Source organism: Elephantulus edwardii, unplaced genomic scaffold (genome assembly GCF_000299155.1).
Source record: "Elephantulus edwardii isolate Elephantulus edwardi_28Jun2011 unplaced genomic scaffold, EleEdw1.0 scaffold00011, whole genome shotgun sequence".
Classification (NCBI taxonomy): Eukaryota; Metazoa; Chordata; class Mammalia; order Macroscelidea; family Macroscelididae; genus Elephantulus; species Elephantulus edwardii.
Genome location: NW_006399761.1, coordinates 694,971 through 711,491, shown reverse-complemented (window position 1 = coordinate 711,491; position 16,521 = coordinate 694,971). Strand labels below are relative to the sequence as shown.

The window sequence follows — 16,521 nt, the reverse complement described above, 5'->3', positions numbered from 1 at the left end:
TGGGGGCACCCCACGACCTCCACTGTCTCCCCACCCTGCGGGTGGGTGATGGGTCCCCTATGGCCTCCCGTGACCTTTAGCCAAAAGCCCCTGACCCTCCACCTCTAAGAGCAGGGACCCCAGAGCCCCTGACTCTGGGAAGCGGGCACTTGAGGGTGGGTGGTGAACCCCACTGGGGAATTATTCTGCTCCCCTGAGAAAGTCCTAATCTCCTGGGTCCCCGTTCAGTAAGTGCTTACAGCTTCTAGAAGTGCCAAGGTCGGTTAGCGGTCACAGCTGCCAGAGGCTCTGAGCTGCAGGGCCAGGGGCCACTCAGGGATCAGGATCACAGCCCCCCACTTGACCACTGAAGCCAGAAGCCTCGCTGACCCAGCCAGGGCCCCCTCTGGGGGCACAAATGCTCACCTCCACCGGCACAACCTTCAAGTCGGTGGTTCAGAACCACCCAGAGTCACCTCTGAAATCTAGTTTCACAGAGATTCCAGCCAAGAGGCCTCAGAGAACAGGAGGATCTGGGGACACACCAGTTGTCGTGGGCCAGAACTGACCGGAGGCCAGCGGATGGGCGTGTGGGTTTCAGAGTCTGGAGCTCTGGTGGGCTAGTGTTAAGGAGCTACACTGCCAACCAAAGGCATGGGGCTCAAATCCACAAGCTTCTCCAAGGGCGAAAGATGGCCAGTCTCCTCCTGGGTCATCTATGACCACTGAAAACCTGCTGGAGGGTCAGCTAGGAGTCGGTTCTGACTTGACAGCACATATAACAACAATAAGGGCCCCCCAAACAGGTGCATTAACTCCAAGGATTGGCGTTCTCACCCCACGCTGGCCCATCTGCTGACTCCTCTATCCCATTTTCACAGCAGAGGCCCGAGGACCTAATGTGCCTATTTCAAAGCTGAAACAGAGGGCCATGTCTGTGCATGGAGCCCAAGCAAATGCCACCCCCATGCATCCCTGGCATTACAGGAAGCTTCACTGGTTTCCTCAGCAGAAAGGGGCAGGGCTCACTCCACCCGCTGGGCACTAAAACTTGTACTGTGCTGTGGACAAAGCTACTTCCTCCTGATGACCACTGCAGACCATACTGCTTCAAGGGCTGTGGGGGACCCTTGGAGCCCCGCGAGAAGTGTTCAGAGAAAGAGCACCAAAGTTATCACAAAGGTTCTATCAATGCTTTACAGGCCGGGCTGAACTCCTGACGTGGTGGTTACTAGCGACAGGGTCCTGACAAAGCACCATCCTCTCTGAGCCTCGGTCTCCTCATGTATCAAGTGGGAACAGTCACACTGAGCCCGCTGCATCGTGGGTGGGATTACAGGAGTGTGGGTGAGAGCACCATGGGTTTTGGCATATACTCAGCTCATTACCAATGAATGGGAACTGACTTGTAGCTGATCCTCCCGCCAATCACATGGTCCATCTATTAACGGTTCATCTATCTGCCCTGGAACAGCTGGTGGATTCGAACTTCCTACCTTTAGATAGACAGCACAACTCCTTATCACTAGGCCTGCAGAGCTCTCTAGTCACTCAGTAATTGGAGCAAAATTGTCCCTTTCCCATCACCCACCAACCAGTTTGTCAACCTGAAATGTTGCGGTGATGCTATCACTATCTCAGATACCAGCAAGATCGCCCAAAGTGGACAGATTTCAGTGTTACTTCCACAGGAAGATGGAACACTAGGAATAGTCTTCTTCTCCCTCTTAATATTTCAGATTGGGAATAAAGGCTTGATGATCTTTTCCTAAAAAGAAGGCAATTACCTACAACCAGGAGAACCTACAACCAGGAGAAGATAACGTAGATGAATGGGATCTTCTAAGACTCAAATCCCTATGCACATCCAAAAACTTCTCCAACAGGATAAGGGACTTATATCCAGAATTTATGAAATACTTGAGCACCACAACAAGATAAAGGTAAAGAATCCAATAGAAAAATGGGCACAGGATATGAACAGACACTTCACCGAAGACGACATTCAGATGGCTAACAAGCGCATGAAGAAATGCTAAAAATCCCTAGCCCTAAGAGAGATGCAAATTAAAATAACTATGAGATATCATCTCACCCCAGTCAAAATAGCAAAATTTAACAGAACAGCAAGCTACAAATGCTGGCGAGGTTGTGGAGAAACTGGAACCCTGATTCACTGTTGGTGGGAGTGTAAAATGGTGCAACCCCTGTGGAAAGCAGTATGGCGCTTTCTCAAAAAGTTGCAAATAGACATACCATTTGACCCAGCAATTCCACTACTGGGAATATACCCTGAAGAGACCATAGCTGACATCCAAGCAGATATATGCAACACCCATGTTTATTGCAGCTTTGTTCACAATAGCAAGGAGTTGGAAACAACCTAAGTGCCCATCAACAAACAAATGGCTAGAGAAGCTGTGGTATATTCACACAATGGAATACTATGCTGTATTGAAAAACAAGGAACTTATGCAATATTACTCAAAATGGTTGACTCTGGAGAACATTATGCTGAGTGAAATATCCCAGTCACAAAAGGACAAATATGGCATGATGCCACTGTTGTAGAATGGGACTAACCTCGGGGTTGGGGAGAGACTGAGTAAGATGGGTTCAATAATGTATACTGCACTGAAACAGAGGAGGGAGAAAACTGTCTAAAAGAGGTATGTGACTAGGTATTTCTGTCATCATAGGAGTCTAGAGCGATGGCTACATGGTGGAGGGGACCTGGGAGAGGGTTTGAAAACAATGAAAGAATCTTTTCTTTTACTTTTCCATAATTTTTGACTCATGTACTTATAAATTTGTGTCTTCTAGGTTGCAACCCCCCCATGATACATCTTCAAAGATATGAACATGTACGGCTAAGCACAATTAATAACAGTGCATCTAAATTCCAAAATCAATCTCCATAATAGTGTATGTGTTTCTTACTGCCAAAGGGGCCCTTTAGAGTAGTGAGAGAAGATCTTCACCCTGAAACCCACAGCGTCCCTTTTCAGCAGGAAGTAGCTAAGAGAATACGCCATCCCCTTTTCCTTATGAATCAGGGTGAAGTCTCTCTCAGGGAGGAGTGATAGGGAATGGCAAAGGACACACTGACAAAGGAGATTAATCAGAACTGGCTTTGACAAGCACTGTGGCAATTGGACAATTAAAACAGACATGGAGGGGGAAAGAAGAACGAACTGGGGAGGAGGGTAGAGAGAATGGTGCAGCAATGAAGGAATGAAAACCCAAAATCCCTGTAAATGTTCATTAAAACTAATAAAATTTAATAATAATAAAAAAAGAAGGCAATTAAAACCTGACAGATCACAACAGAAGATGTGTGACCCCACAGAGTGATAGAAAGACCTGGTAGGTCCTAATGATGGAGACAAGAGTCTATCCTGATGGGGATTCGGATACGTGGGGGAAAAGACTGAAACTGCCAATCGTCGTGTCATCTTGCTTGGATCCACAGTCAACATCCTCGCCCTGACTTCCGGCGTTGGCAAATAACATCGAATCCAAAAGCGCAGCCAGTGTGCTCCTTCCAAGCAACCTGTCTTACTTTGGGCATTTTATCAGGGGCCAGAGCCTAAGGAAGGAGATCATGCTGGGCAGGACAGAGCAAAGCCCAGCAGGATGGGGCAGGGGTGTGTACTGTCCGACAGAGTGTTGCAATGAGGCAGACTCACTTGCACCTAACAACATGTGGAAGCGTCAAGTGTACAGCGGTCACACAATGAACCAAACCGATCAACGATCACAGAGGTGCCACAGGACTGGAAAACACTGTTGTGCTGTTTGTGGGATTGTCAGAATACCCTTGACATCAGCTATCAACAAAATCGTTAATATTATTGCCACCAGAGGTGAATAGTTCCTTCCTCATTTTCTTCTTCCTGAATTTCTACACAAAGAGCTCAGTTCCTTCCAGCTTCTAAATTCCCTTGCTGCCCACAGGTCCCTCAGGCCTCCATCCCTCTCTGCCCCTCCCCTGTACAGAAGGTTTAACACACCCCACACTGGGCTGTTGTGAGGCCGCTCAGTCCCCGACACATGCAGTGGGCCAGAAGTTAATCCACATACTGAGAAATGCCTTAGGCAACAGCTACTCTATTCTATAGCTCACTGGAGCTGCCACATAGCATCTGACCAGCAGTGGGAATGGACTCAGCCCACAGCAGCCGGGGGAACATAACCTTGACCGGAACAGGCTTCAGGGTACACAGGAGAGGAACTGACTACTAGCTGACCCTCCATCACGTTCCTGAGGCTGCCAGTCACGTCTTGTCCCTCTGCATCCTCGGGCCCCTCTGAGAGGCTTGGCCTTTGGATTAAGCAGCTCGACTTCCTACAAAACGAACTCAAACCAACTCTTTGGCATCAAGTTAGATCCTCCAGGTTCTCAGAGGCTGTAAATCAAATCACATGGGAGGAGAATGCCCATCTTTCTCTCCCGGAGCAGCTGGTGGATTCGAACCACCCGCTTTGGGGTTGCCAGCCCAACCCTCTGCTCACTAGGCCACCAGAGTTACCTACAGAACAATCTGGTGGGTTACCGGTCAGCAAGAGGGCAGCCTGAAATGACTCCTACAGCTTCTGCCAATTCTCAGAAATGTAGGCGAAACCTGTAAAGCTCCCCAGAACGTGTGCACGGAGGCCTGAGCCTATTTTTGCTAACCTCTGGTCGCCTGGTGAAAAGGAGCTGTGCCACCAACCCAAAGGGCCGGCGGTTCAAATCCAGCAGGTGCTGCTCAGTAAATGATGGCCGACCTCCTCCCATGCGGTGGGCTGGCTCTGATACTCGCTAGATGCTGTAAGGGTGGGTCAAGGCCAAGTCACCGCCACAGGCAACAAAGTAACGTTTTCAAAGCCCGAACATCGCTGTAATAACATGTTAAGGAGAACTGCCTTTTCGGGGCTAGGGGGCCAGTTTTGAGGAAAAGCTCATCAAATCTAAAGCCTTTCACTGTTTTTACACCACCCTGCACTCTATAGCTGCGCGTCCATCCCTTCTATTAAAACAATAATAATAATAGCACCTTCTGACCTTATTATCCAGGATGGCCTTTTCAAGGAAATGGGAAGGAAAATGTCAACTGTTTTCAACTTTAGCTGCATTTCCGCGAGGTTTGTTCTCAATCACGGACTTTCGTCTTTTCTCCTTCCCTTTTCGTGATGGGCTGAATCAAAGTATTTGCCTTGAGATGGTTCTGAGCAGGCCAGCCAGCATCCGCCAGGACACCCTAAAAGAGTGGCCTGGTCAACCCCAGACCCTCCCTCTCAAGAGGTGTCACCCCAGGGTGACCTTCCTAGAGGGTGGTCATCCTGAAAGGGCATGTCTGCGGCGACCACGCGCCTCACCTGGCGAAGGGCGGCTTCAAAACCACGCACAGGTGTGCGGAACCCCGCGCGCACGCGGCCACTTGACTTTCTGCGCATGCTCCGCGCCACGCCCAGCCATCTTTAAAAGAACACGTGCGCATGCGCCTCATCCTGATCCCGCCCACGTGGGGGCCAATCCCAGCTGAGTCCCCGCCTCCTTGATGAATAAACATGAGGCCTTATTCTTTTGATAGGTTCCCTCAAAGCCCCACCCTCTAGTGAATAAACACGATCGTCTTTCCCCACCTCCAGAGCTTTTAAAGGGTCTGGCAACTCTCGTGAAATAAACTGACGCCTTTTCTACCCACAGCTGTTTTTTAAGTGGTTGTTATGTGCCATCAAGTCACCTGTGACTCATAGCGACCCTATCTACAACAGCCCGAAACCCTGCTCTATCCTGTGCTAATCTTACTGTCTCCGACATGCCTATTGCATTACCCCAGTATCTGAATCAATCCATCTCATCAAGGGTCTTCCTCTCCTGCACTGTCCCTCCACCCTCCCAAGCATGACGTCCCTCTCCAAGGACTGGACCCTCCTTGCAACATGTCCAAAGTATGTCAGATGAAGCTTCGGAATTCTTGCCTCCAAGGAGCAGCCTGGCTTGACCCTCAAACTTCACCAACAAACTTGTTTGTTCTCCTAGCAGTCCTAGTATATTCAATACTCCAGCACCAAAGCTCAAAGGCATCAATTCTCCTTCTATCATCCTTCATCATTGTCCAGCTCTCTGATGCACAGCAAGTGATTGCAGAGACCATGGCCTGTATCAGGTGCACCTTAGTCTCCAGACTGACATCATTGCTCCTCAGTACTTTGGAGAGGTCTCTGACAGCCAGCTTTCCCATTGCAATTCTTCTTTTAATTTCCTGGCTGTTGATGCCAAGAGTGTTGATCGTAGACCCAAGCAAACTGAAGTTGTCAACAATTTTAATCTCTTCATCTATCGTGATGCTGACAACCAGCCCAGTGGTGAGAATCTTTGTTTTCTTGATGTTGAGCTTCAATCCGTATTGAAGGCTGCAGTCCTTGACCTTCTGCAGCAAGCGCTTCAGGTCCTCCTTAATCTCAGCAAACAGGTTTGTGTCATCTGCACAATGCAGAGTGTTAGTGAGTCTACCTCCAACCCTGATGCCACATTCCTCCTCATCAAGCCCAGCCTCCTGGATAATCTGTTCTGCATACAGTTTGAAAAGATAGGGAGATAGGTTTTTTTTGCCAGGAGTCTTTTTGAAAGGGTACTCTTCAGGATTTTTTCCTAAGCAGCAGCAGCAGTTACCAGAGTTCCGTTTACTTCTTCATGATGTTTCCCTTAGCTAAAACCGCAGTAAGTCGTCTTCAAGTTTGAAGCATTAAGCAAATAATGGTAAGACAAAGCCACCAGAAACGTGTACCTGATTTCCATGACAAATATGGTAATGCTATCTTAGCTTTTGGAACTACTTTCTGTGCTGCTATGTGGGCTTACACAACAACACAAATTGGGATAGTATGGAACTTGTCCCCTGTTGGCAGAGTCACCCCAAAGGAATGGAGAGATCAATAATCAAATCAGCTAGTGGTATAATATTGAATTGTTTTCAAAATCAACTTATAATTGATGTCGAGGAAAAGCACTATGTACTCATTAAAATAAGACATTATTGAAGAAATAAAGTACATTTGAAACCCTTAAAAAAAAAGATATGGAGATAGTTTGCTAATAAAACTTTCTCTGCTTGAATAGAAAAGCCTGAACTCCTGTTTTTGTCATTCTTAAATGATGAGAATAGAGAGTTTATTTAACATGAAGAATCCACCAGCTGTTCCTCAGGAGAAGGATGGACAATCTCCTCCTGTGAAATTTACTGCCTTTGAAAACCTGCTAGGGGGCCGGCTGTGGATCCCAAGGCACGCAACAAGAAGAACCCAGATAGGAAGAGTGCACCGAACAGTAACCACTCCAGGAATGAGATGGACTCAGGTGACTTAAGCACTATAAAAACTATATATCCAGACATAGCTTGTTCTAGTGCTATTTATTTTTCACAACAACCCTGCATTGAACAAGTCAATTGGAGCCATGTTTCGTGTCTCTGCCATGTTGTGGTAATTACCTCATTATTTCAAACCTTTGTATGATGCTATCACACACCTAGTCGCCTGAAATAGAGTGGAGATATGACTTTCATAATGCACTGGGAAACAACAACAATACAGTTAGTTCCATGTGGCTCTTGCTTTATTGTAATGATTGCTTTATCAAGGTGATCTGGAAACCAACCCTCCCCATCTCCAAAGCATGACTTGGTTTAGTTCACTTGTAACTGCCTCTCAACCCTCGTGTACCCCACAGGAAGGTCACTAGTAGAGCCTCTTCTAATAAACTGTGTTTTGTTAGCTGACTCTCCCTCACACTTGAGGGTGGCAGGGGAGTGCCTGCTGTTGCTAACCTCAGGAGATTGCATTAAAAGCACAAGCAGAGAGTGAAACACAAGTACAGATTTCCTTGACAGAATTTTTATTGCCTTCCTGCCTGGCCCCCTTCTGAGGGGCATTGAAGTCTAGAATGATCCTCATTCCTTCTCCTTTCCCTGTTTCTCTGCTCTCCTCAAGTTGCAGATTGGTGACGGACAAAGAGAAGGAAACTAGCCGATTTAAAAGCTCCAAGCTCTGAAGGAAAGTCAGTTGCCTTTAATCAAGTGCTTAAGGCCCAGCTTATCTCAGGAATTCAGCAGAGTGAGATTTTAGAGGCAAATGGGTCTGGCTCCTTCTGCATTACGAAGATAAAACTTAAATCCATCACAAAAGGACAAATGCTGTGCAAGACCCCAAATACAAAAAGCTAGAGAAGGGTTTACACACAGAGAATCATTCTAGTATACAGCAGGTGGGGGAAATAATAGATAATTTAGGATCATTAATAATGGGTGAAGGAAAAGATAATATGGAATAAATGGACAGTCTGACCATGGGGGTATTGTAATTAATTATTGTAATTAATGCTATGGAATATTGTAATTCAGATTGTCATTAATAATTATAATAGTTATTATTAACGCATAAAAGATTCCTTTTAAAACAGCGTGCTTTGTAAACCTTCATTCATGTCATAATAGAAATTGAAGAAAAAAGTTGGCCGTTTAGGGAGCCAATTTGGAAGAGAAATCTGAATTAAAGTTGATATTTAAGTATTTTTGAAGAAGGAAAGGAAAACAAAAGACAGCATAAAACCTCTTTCTCATCCTAAGGCTTTGAAGCCACATGTAAGGCTCAAATATCTAGATATTTTATAAATGTCTTGGGGTGACTGGGTCTTTGAGTGTCCCCAGAGTTCACTGTTTGGCAGGTAAATGGACGGCTTTCAGATTTTTCACACTCCTCCCACCAAGAGGATCTCTGTCAGTCTCATTATGCCAACAAAGAAACTAATATCCACCATGGAAGAGAAAGACCCTAGCTCCCTGCTCGTAAACTGGTTAATGTGTGCAAAGGCTGAGAGCCGTGCTTGGTGCCTCCCAGTGCCCTCCGTGCTGGGAGCAGTGGTGACTCAGTGTCCACGTGGCATTCCTTGCATGGTCTTTCAGTGCGGCCTCGCCTGTTGCTCAACGGCTTCAGTGGAACTGAAAAATAAGCTAGATTAGGAAAGAAGGCAAGGGAATTTATGTATGGAGATCAGCCGGTGAAAACACCATGGGTGACAGTGGTCCAGGCTTCCAGAATCACCTGTCACGGGGCAGAACTCCAGAGGCATCAAACGCCCCTGTGCATGGGGTCACCTTGAGTCCAGGGTCAGCTCGACCACAGCTAACAGGACACAACCTTGTGCTCCTGTCGCAACTCACATTCAGCATTATGAATCCTCTTGCTTTACAAGGAACCAGCCCTGTTTTAGTTTGCAAGCCCCATATTCTGGGACACTTCTCAGTCCCAGGTATGATGAGATTGGTGGGCACCTACCAATCTACCCTCTACTGAAGACACTAAAGACTCTAAGTTGGCTTCAAACTGGGCAGTGTTAGATGTGTTTCCCTTGGGTTTTTTCTTTGCTCCGTTTCTCACTAGCAGCCTAAGGGCAGAGAGGAAAGCTTCTATTACTGTCACCATAGCTGGAGGATTCCACTCCTCCTAAACGCTTTGATAGACACAATCGACAGCTGTTGGGAGTCAGAAATGACCCATAGCCGACCCTCCAGCTTGTTTTCAGAAGCAGTAAGTAATCAATCAAGAAGAGATTATTGCCCATCGCACGCCTGTTAAACTGCTGGTGGATTTGAACTACATAGCTTCCGGTTGGCAGCGCAACTCTTACCCACTAAGCCACCAGAGTGTCCTATTGAATGAGGTGAGTTGTTTGAGAGTTTCATAGTTTCTTCCAGTTGATGACATTACCTTTCTCAATCTGAGGCATGTGGCCACTTGGGACTCTACAGATTACAAATGCGCTTTACAGACCGACAAGAATTTATTTCTCCTTCACAAGTTGTCCTCACTTCATGCTGGAATCCACCACTGGGGAAGACAAGGCAAGTTCTTGATTGCCAACCGGAAGTTTGACAGTTTGAACCTATGCAGGAGCGCTCCGGCAGATAAATGTGGTAACGTGCAAAAATTCAAGTCTGTGAACACCCTGTAGGACGCAGCTCTATTGAGAAGCACCTAGAATGACGGTGAGTCAGAGCTGATGACCTTGAGAGAGAGCCTGAGAGCCCTTACCTCGATGCTTCCTGTTCTCTCCTCCCTGCCCCACACCGTGGTGGGCTCAGCCCTCACAGCCCGACATCCCTAAAGGAAGAGGAAGCTACACTCTTTCCCTGGGCTCCCAGGTAAAACCAGCATTCCCCTCACCTGAGCCAGAAATCCCCAAGCAATGCATAGTAATCCATTAACGTAACTGTTAAGTGCAGTAGAGTCATAGATGACCCATAATGACCCTATGAACAAAAGTCATGAGCACAAAACTGTCATCTTTTCTCCAAATTCATAGTTACCTCAGGCAAGCTTTTTTTGGAAGTGGATGCCACTCCTGCTGCCAAGCCTGTTTTATTCATGAGATTCACACACACACACACACACACACACACCCCAAACAAACAAACAAACAAACAAAAAACCAGGCCCAGATTGGCAGCCCAAATCCAATCAGCTCACACCCTGTTGTGAGCAAAGCCACACTCTAGTATCATCCCTAAACCAGAAATCCATTAATAGTAATAAGTAATAGTTCTGCCTTACTGTTTCTGGGATTCACACCATCACTCCCCCAAACCTCTGAGCAGAAAGCACCGATCCCAAACCACTTTCCGCCTCTGTGGTTCAACGATGTCAACCCTGAGTGTGAGGGTGATGGTGGGGCGACAGGGACACCCCAGAGACCATTCCTGTACAACAAGTGTTTGCCAACAGACTTCCTGCTCTCTGGGACTCTGATGTCCCTCTGCTGGGCACTGTGTGCACGTGTGTGAGCCTGTCTGTGGCTTCATCTCTTACACAGAGTTCCTCCAGATGACTCCTCGTCAACCCAGCTCGCACACCTCTCAGAGCCCGGTGTGGTCACTGCCCCTGAGGAGCAGAGCAGCTGGACCTCAGGCCAGGCAGTCTCCTGCTGTTGGAAGGCTGAAGCTTTGCCTCTGACACTCTTCAAAAGCTTAGGTGCTGCTGGCTGTTGCGTGCTGTCGAGTCAGAACTGGCCCAGAGCTGCCTCTTCAGCACGTTTTTAAAGGCAGTAAATCCCATGGGAGGAGACGGCCCATCCTTCTCCCACAGAGCAGCTGGTGGATTCGAACCACGTGCCTCTGAGTTGGCAACGCAATTCCTTATCACTAAGGTGCCAGAGGAGGAACTAATTATGCCTTCTCCAAAGTGGAAGGAGTAGGGATCAAACAAATACCATTTGTTATGCATATTTGAGAACTTGACGTGAAATGACGTCCCCAGAAAGTTACGTCTAGAATGGACATGTCACAGTTCTCTAAGGACTGCAATTCTTGTCATTCCCATCAAAGGTAGTCAGAATCCTCTGATGGCTTACCTGTAAGGACCCGTGCTGCTGTGCTAAAGCCTGTGCCTCCCCAGCGGTTTGAAACCAGCAGCTGCTCTGTGGGACAAAGATGGGCAGTTTCCTCCCATGCGATCCCCAGCCCCTAAAACCCATTGGAGGATCAGCTATGAGCTGGTTCTGATCTCAAAGCAATGAGTTTGCTTCCAGAGGAAGGAATAAAAGGCTGATTTTTTTTTTTTTTCAATTAGCCCGGCACTGATTTCTTTAGCAGTAAATTAGGGACTTGGGGGGCTTGGGAGACCGGGATGAAGCTTCCTGCAAGTCTGCAAGCTACGATGGTGGCTGATGAGGTCCCGCTGTCCCGTGCCATCCAGCTCAGGAGAGGGTGGCGGGAGGTAACCTGATGAGGAATTCCACTGACTGATTTCAGTGTTTTATGCTAACAGCTCACGTTTGCCACTGGTTCTCAGGGGCAACAAATAACAATTGACTCCCAGGGCCGTGTAGCCTATGTTGTTGTTCAGAAATGAGGGAAATAACTCTGAGAATTACACTGTGAAATCAACCCAGAACCGTTCTGTGTGGAGAAAGGGGCAGAGGGGCTCAGCGTGACGGAGGTGGCTGGGAGCAGGGAGGTTGGCTGGAGATGGGAGAAGGGCACATGGTTTCTGAACTCCTGCTCCAAGGGATGCCTCACCCTGGGTGCCCCCCCAGATCTAGCGGCAGGAGGGCTCCCCTGACTGTGCACTTGCTCTTGCCCCTCAGGTAACTCACGGGTCCGGCTGACGTGGTCCACTCCGCTGTCGCCGCTGCTGCCCCCGCTGCCCGGACCTCTCAGCTCCCGCTGCTGTTTGTCTGGCCGGAGGCCCCAGCGGACTTTCTGCAGTCCGGGAAGTTGTCCTTTCTGGTCTCTCTTTCTCTGAGGGTAGCTGGAAACTGGCAGGCCCATGCTGAAGGAATGGTAGTCTGTGGGCACAGCACAAACGTGGGGTGCGTGGGGGAGAGTTACAGAAAGACAGCGTTCCACTTTACAGTGAGATGGAGCACCAGCAACAGAGGCTGGAGGGGCCTGGAAAGGGCCTCGTGCCCAAGGTTGAAGCCGATAAGTGGGCTACAAACCTTGATCATGAAGACTGTCAGAAGCCTGAGAAGACAACTGGCATTTGAAAGGTTGTGACAGTCTGGGAAATGAAACTTGGGGTTTGGTGGCAGTTTCTTTTTAAAAAAAAGAAAAATGTTTTACCTTGTGATTTGAGTTAGTTTTTACAAAGCAGACGGGTATTCATACGTATCTGTTATACATTAATTATAATCTCCCCCTTGAATCATCACTCTTTGTATTATAGGTCTTGTTACCATTCACCTCACTGTCCTCTCTCCTACTTTCTGAGTTGTCTCCTTAGACAAATTCTGCCTTTCGGAGTCCTGTGTGGCTGAGCGTTCTAAGTGGTGCGTATTCCTGGTGTTCATGTCTGTTACTTGATTGAATGTCATGCCAGGGGGTCAGGTCAGTTCCAGAGTGAGAGGTGGCTGAGGGCTATGGTCTCTGGAGTCCCACCACTCTCTGTCAGATCAAGTTCTGGTCTCCATTTGCAGCTCACCCTCACCAGGACTGGCTGGTCTGTTCCCTTTCAGAACGGTTTGCAGTGGTAGCTGGGCACCACCCAGTTCGTCTAGGCTCTCAACGTTCTATTCTTAACTTGAGCTTGCTTTCCTGCACAGAAGGGCCGCCTCTTCTGTCTACCTTCTGAAATGCTGTTGCTAGATGTCTAGGCCTTCAGTGGTGGGAGAGACCACACAGAGATCACGCCAACCTGAGCCGCGGGAAGTGTGCTTCGGATCTGTGTAGGTCTCTTAGATATGTGTCCTGTGTTCCCTCCGTGCCTGGTGCATCAGTCAGCACTGAGAGGTCGGGGACCTTGACGTCAGGACCCACGCCTCTCTGGACCCCCCTCTTACTTTATCTGACCCCACCACACGTTCCCCTGGACCCTTAGCCTCTCCTGAGTGTAATGAGAGCAGGGAATGACAGGTGGAGAGATTTGGGTAACAGCCTCGCTCCCCAGTGGACTGGTAGCAGAATAGCTCTTTCCTTCTCTCTCTTCCCTTCCGCGAGGCACCAGCTCTCTTGTCCTCTACTGCAGCTCTTAATTTTTACCTGAAGGTGAACTATGAAAACGAGCATCCAAAGGTGGAATTGCTCCTCTTTAATCAGCAATTTTACCATAAGGGCATAGCATATATAAGTCGTCCAGTGATAAACTCCTATTCCCCTCTCTTGAGACCAGAAACGGGCCTGAGAAGGCACAAGTGTCTCAGAAACACATCTCCCTGAGTGACAGCTGATCCAGGTCCTCCCTGGCGTGACCTTCCCTAGTTCTGTGACCACGGCCACCCTGTCTCTCTGGGACTGGGGGATCTTCATCTGGATGGTGGGAATGAAAATCTCTTCCCCACTGACTGGGCAAGGTTTTTTAAGAAGATAGAGTGGGGTCATGCACAGGAGACTAGAGCGAGGGCTACATGGTGGAGGGGACCTGGGGGAGGGTTTGTAAAACAATGAAAGAATCTTTTCTTTTACTTTTCCATAATTTTTGGACTCATGTACTTATAACTTGTTAGTCAAATTTGTGTCTTCTAGGTTGCAACACCCCCATGATACATCTTCAAGGATATGAACATGTACGGCCAAGCACAATCAATAAGAGTGCATCTAAATTCCAAACTAAATCTCCATAATAGTCTATGTGTTTCCTACTGCCAAAGGGGCCCTTTAGAGTAGTGAGAGAAGATCTTCACCCTGAAACCCACAGCGTCCCTTTTCAGCAGGAAGTAGCTAAGAGAATACGCCATCCCCTTTTCCTTATGACTCAGGGTGAAGTCTCTCTCAGGGAGGAGTGATAGGGAATGACAAAGGACACACTGACAAAGAAGATTAATCAGAACTGGCTTTGACAAGCACTGTGGCATTTGGACAAGAACAAACTGGGAGGAGGGTAGAGAGAATAGTGCAACAATGAATGAGTGGAAGCCCAAAATCTCTGTAAATGTTTATGAAAATTAATAAAATATAATTATAGAAAAAAAATAAAAATAAAAAAAAGAGTGGGGTCATGTATGGAAACCTGATTTTGACTCTCAGAAGGGGCTATCCATGCAAAAGGGAGTCCTGGTGGTGGGACAGTGGTTAAACATTCAGCTGCTGGCTGGAAGGTGGATGGTTCAAACCCACCGGGCTCCCTGGAAGAGAAAGCTGTGGCAGTGTGCCTCTGTAAAGATTACACCCTGAGACACTCTAGGCCTGTTCTCTCTGCCCCTTAGGACCAGTTGGAGTCAGAATCAACCCTACTGCAGAAAGTAGTGTTCCTTCTTTTGATTTATATACACACAAGGAATCCCTGGACACTGCAGATGGTTAAGTGCTGGGCTTCTAACGAAATGCCTGGAGATTCTAATTCCCCAGAGGTGCCTGGGAAGAAACCACGGTGATCGGCTACAGACAGCTGCAACCTTACAAAACACGGTTCCCCTTGTAAGGTGACATCCACGTGATGGCAACTGGTGAGGTTTTTTACCTTATCGTGCCTCAGACTATTGCTACTCATGAAATCAGAGGAGATTTGAAAAAGAAGTGATCCGTGAGATAGTTTCACTCCTGCGCTGGTTTTGGCCTGTCCTTTTCACCCATCCTGTCTCTTCTCAAAGTCATCACTGAATGTCTCTGTGTCTCTGTCTCTGTTTCTCTTTCTCTCCTTTTTTCTCTCTTATTTCTATTGTGTTGTAACTGACTCACAGCTGACCCTCCCCAGTGGGTTTTAAGAGGCTGTAATTTGTACAGGAGAGACAGACACTCAGACGGCTCAGTGGTAAGGTGTTGCACTGCCAACCCAAAGGTACACGGTTTGGATGCACCTGCCGCTCCTTGGGAGACAGATGGGCAGCCTCCTCCTCCCTTTTGGTGGCTCTGAAAACCCTCTGGAGGGTCTGCTGTGGATCAATTCCGACTCAACGACAAGTGACAGCATCAACAAATCCCCCAGGCGGAGACTGGCCACCTTTCTGCGGAGGGTAGATTGGTAGGTGCAGACTGCCAAGAGGCCCATGATGACCTGATGACTGCATGCCTGCATCCAGAGTGGCAGCGAGGACGCTTTCGCCACTGAGATCGCAGATGGACAGGGGGCAAGTGACCCAGGGGGCAGGGACACAGAGAGGGGAAAAAGCCTGCCAGAGAGGTGGCACTTTAGGGTTAGCCCAGCTCCCTCAGGGCCAACCCAGAAGAGCTCCCTAATAACCACAGCAGCATGTTTAACTGGGGAGCTGTGGGGAGGGGATTCCTGCACTGTGGACCCACCTCTCCTCTCATTGCAAGCATCCTGCAGAGTTTGGCTCAGGCCCTGTGTGTCATGTCCTCCTAGGGACTCCACACAGCCATTCTCTTGGAAGGTGACCCCTGGTGGATCTGTGTACTCTGCAAGTGTCCAGCTGGGCAGAGAGCTTAGGGCTTTCCATGGAGTGGGGTGGAGACAGCGGCCTCCTGAGCTTGCCCCTTCAGAAGCCCTGTGGCTACTTCTCTGGTCAACAGTTGTTGGAATGACAGAACTAGTCCCACTCAGCACCCTCTGGCATGGTTATAACTCTGCTACTGGTTTGGGAAGGTACTGGGTTTCATGAATCTTGCAAGATGAAGTGAGGGTGTTGGGGGAAGCTGTGAGCTATCCCCAGCCCAACCCTAGGGTCCCTCCTAGACAGTGAGGGCTCAGCAGGGGACCAGATGAAAGGGTCCTAAGGTTGTCCCTGGAGTTCAGTCGCTCCTGGGAGGCTCCTGGGATCCACAGGAAAGGGCCTTACCTTCTGGATACTGGCTTCTCCTCCTGTAGTTGCTGGAGTCCAGCTTTTTAACCCCGACTTTCTCTTCCTCTGCCTTCATGGCTGGAAAGAAAAAGAGGAACTAATGTCAACACGTGGATTCCAAGGAGAAATTGTCAAACCTACAATCCTGGTTGGAGCCTTGACACAAATTAAAAAAATTAGGATAAAGATAGTATGAACAAATTTAAAACCAGTTATGTGTGTGTATGTACATGTATGTGTGTGTGTATGTGTATATGTATACATGTGTGTACACACACACATATATACAATTTAAAAAGAGAACACATAGACTAGGTCATAGAAAA

The 16,521-nt window shown here is 48.0% G+C and overlaps 1 protein-coding gene and 1 pseudogene across 2 annotated transcripts in view; one reads left to right on the top strand and one right to left on the bottom strand.

Annotated features, from left to right (window-relative positions):
* SLC4A5 (solute carrier family 4 (sodium bicarbonate cotransporter), member 5) overlaps nucleotides 1-16,271 on the bottom strand; it is a 103,744-nt gene extending 87,473 nt beyond the window's left edge. For both annotated transcript variants that reach the window (XM_006880846.1, XM_006880847.1), the window contains exons 1-3: nucleotides 16,178-16,271; nucleotides 15,054-15,060; nucleotides 12,116-12,291 (exon numbers count right to left, since the gene is read on the bottom strand). In XM_006880846.1, the coding sequence (XP_006880908.1) occupies nucleotides 12,116-12,291; nucleotides 15,054-15,060; nucleotides 16,178-16,271 (277 nt within the window). The remainder of the gene's footprint in view (nucleotides 1-12,115; nucleotides 12,292-15,053; nucleotides 15,061-16,177) is intronic.
* LOC102871131 lies at nucleotides 6,662-6,907 on the top strand (annotated as a pseudogene).
* Nucleotides 16,272-16,521: the final 250 nt, after the last annotated feature.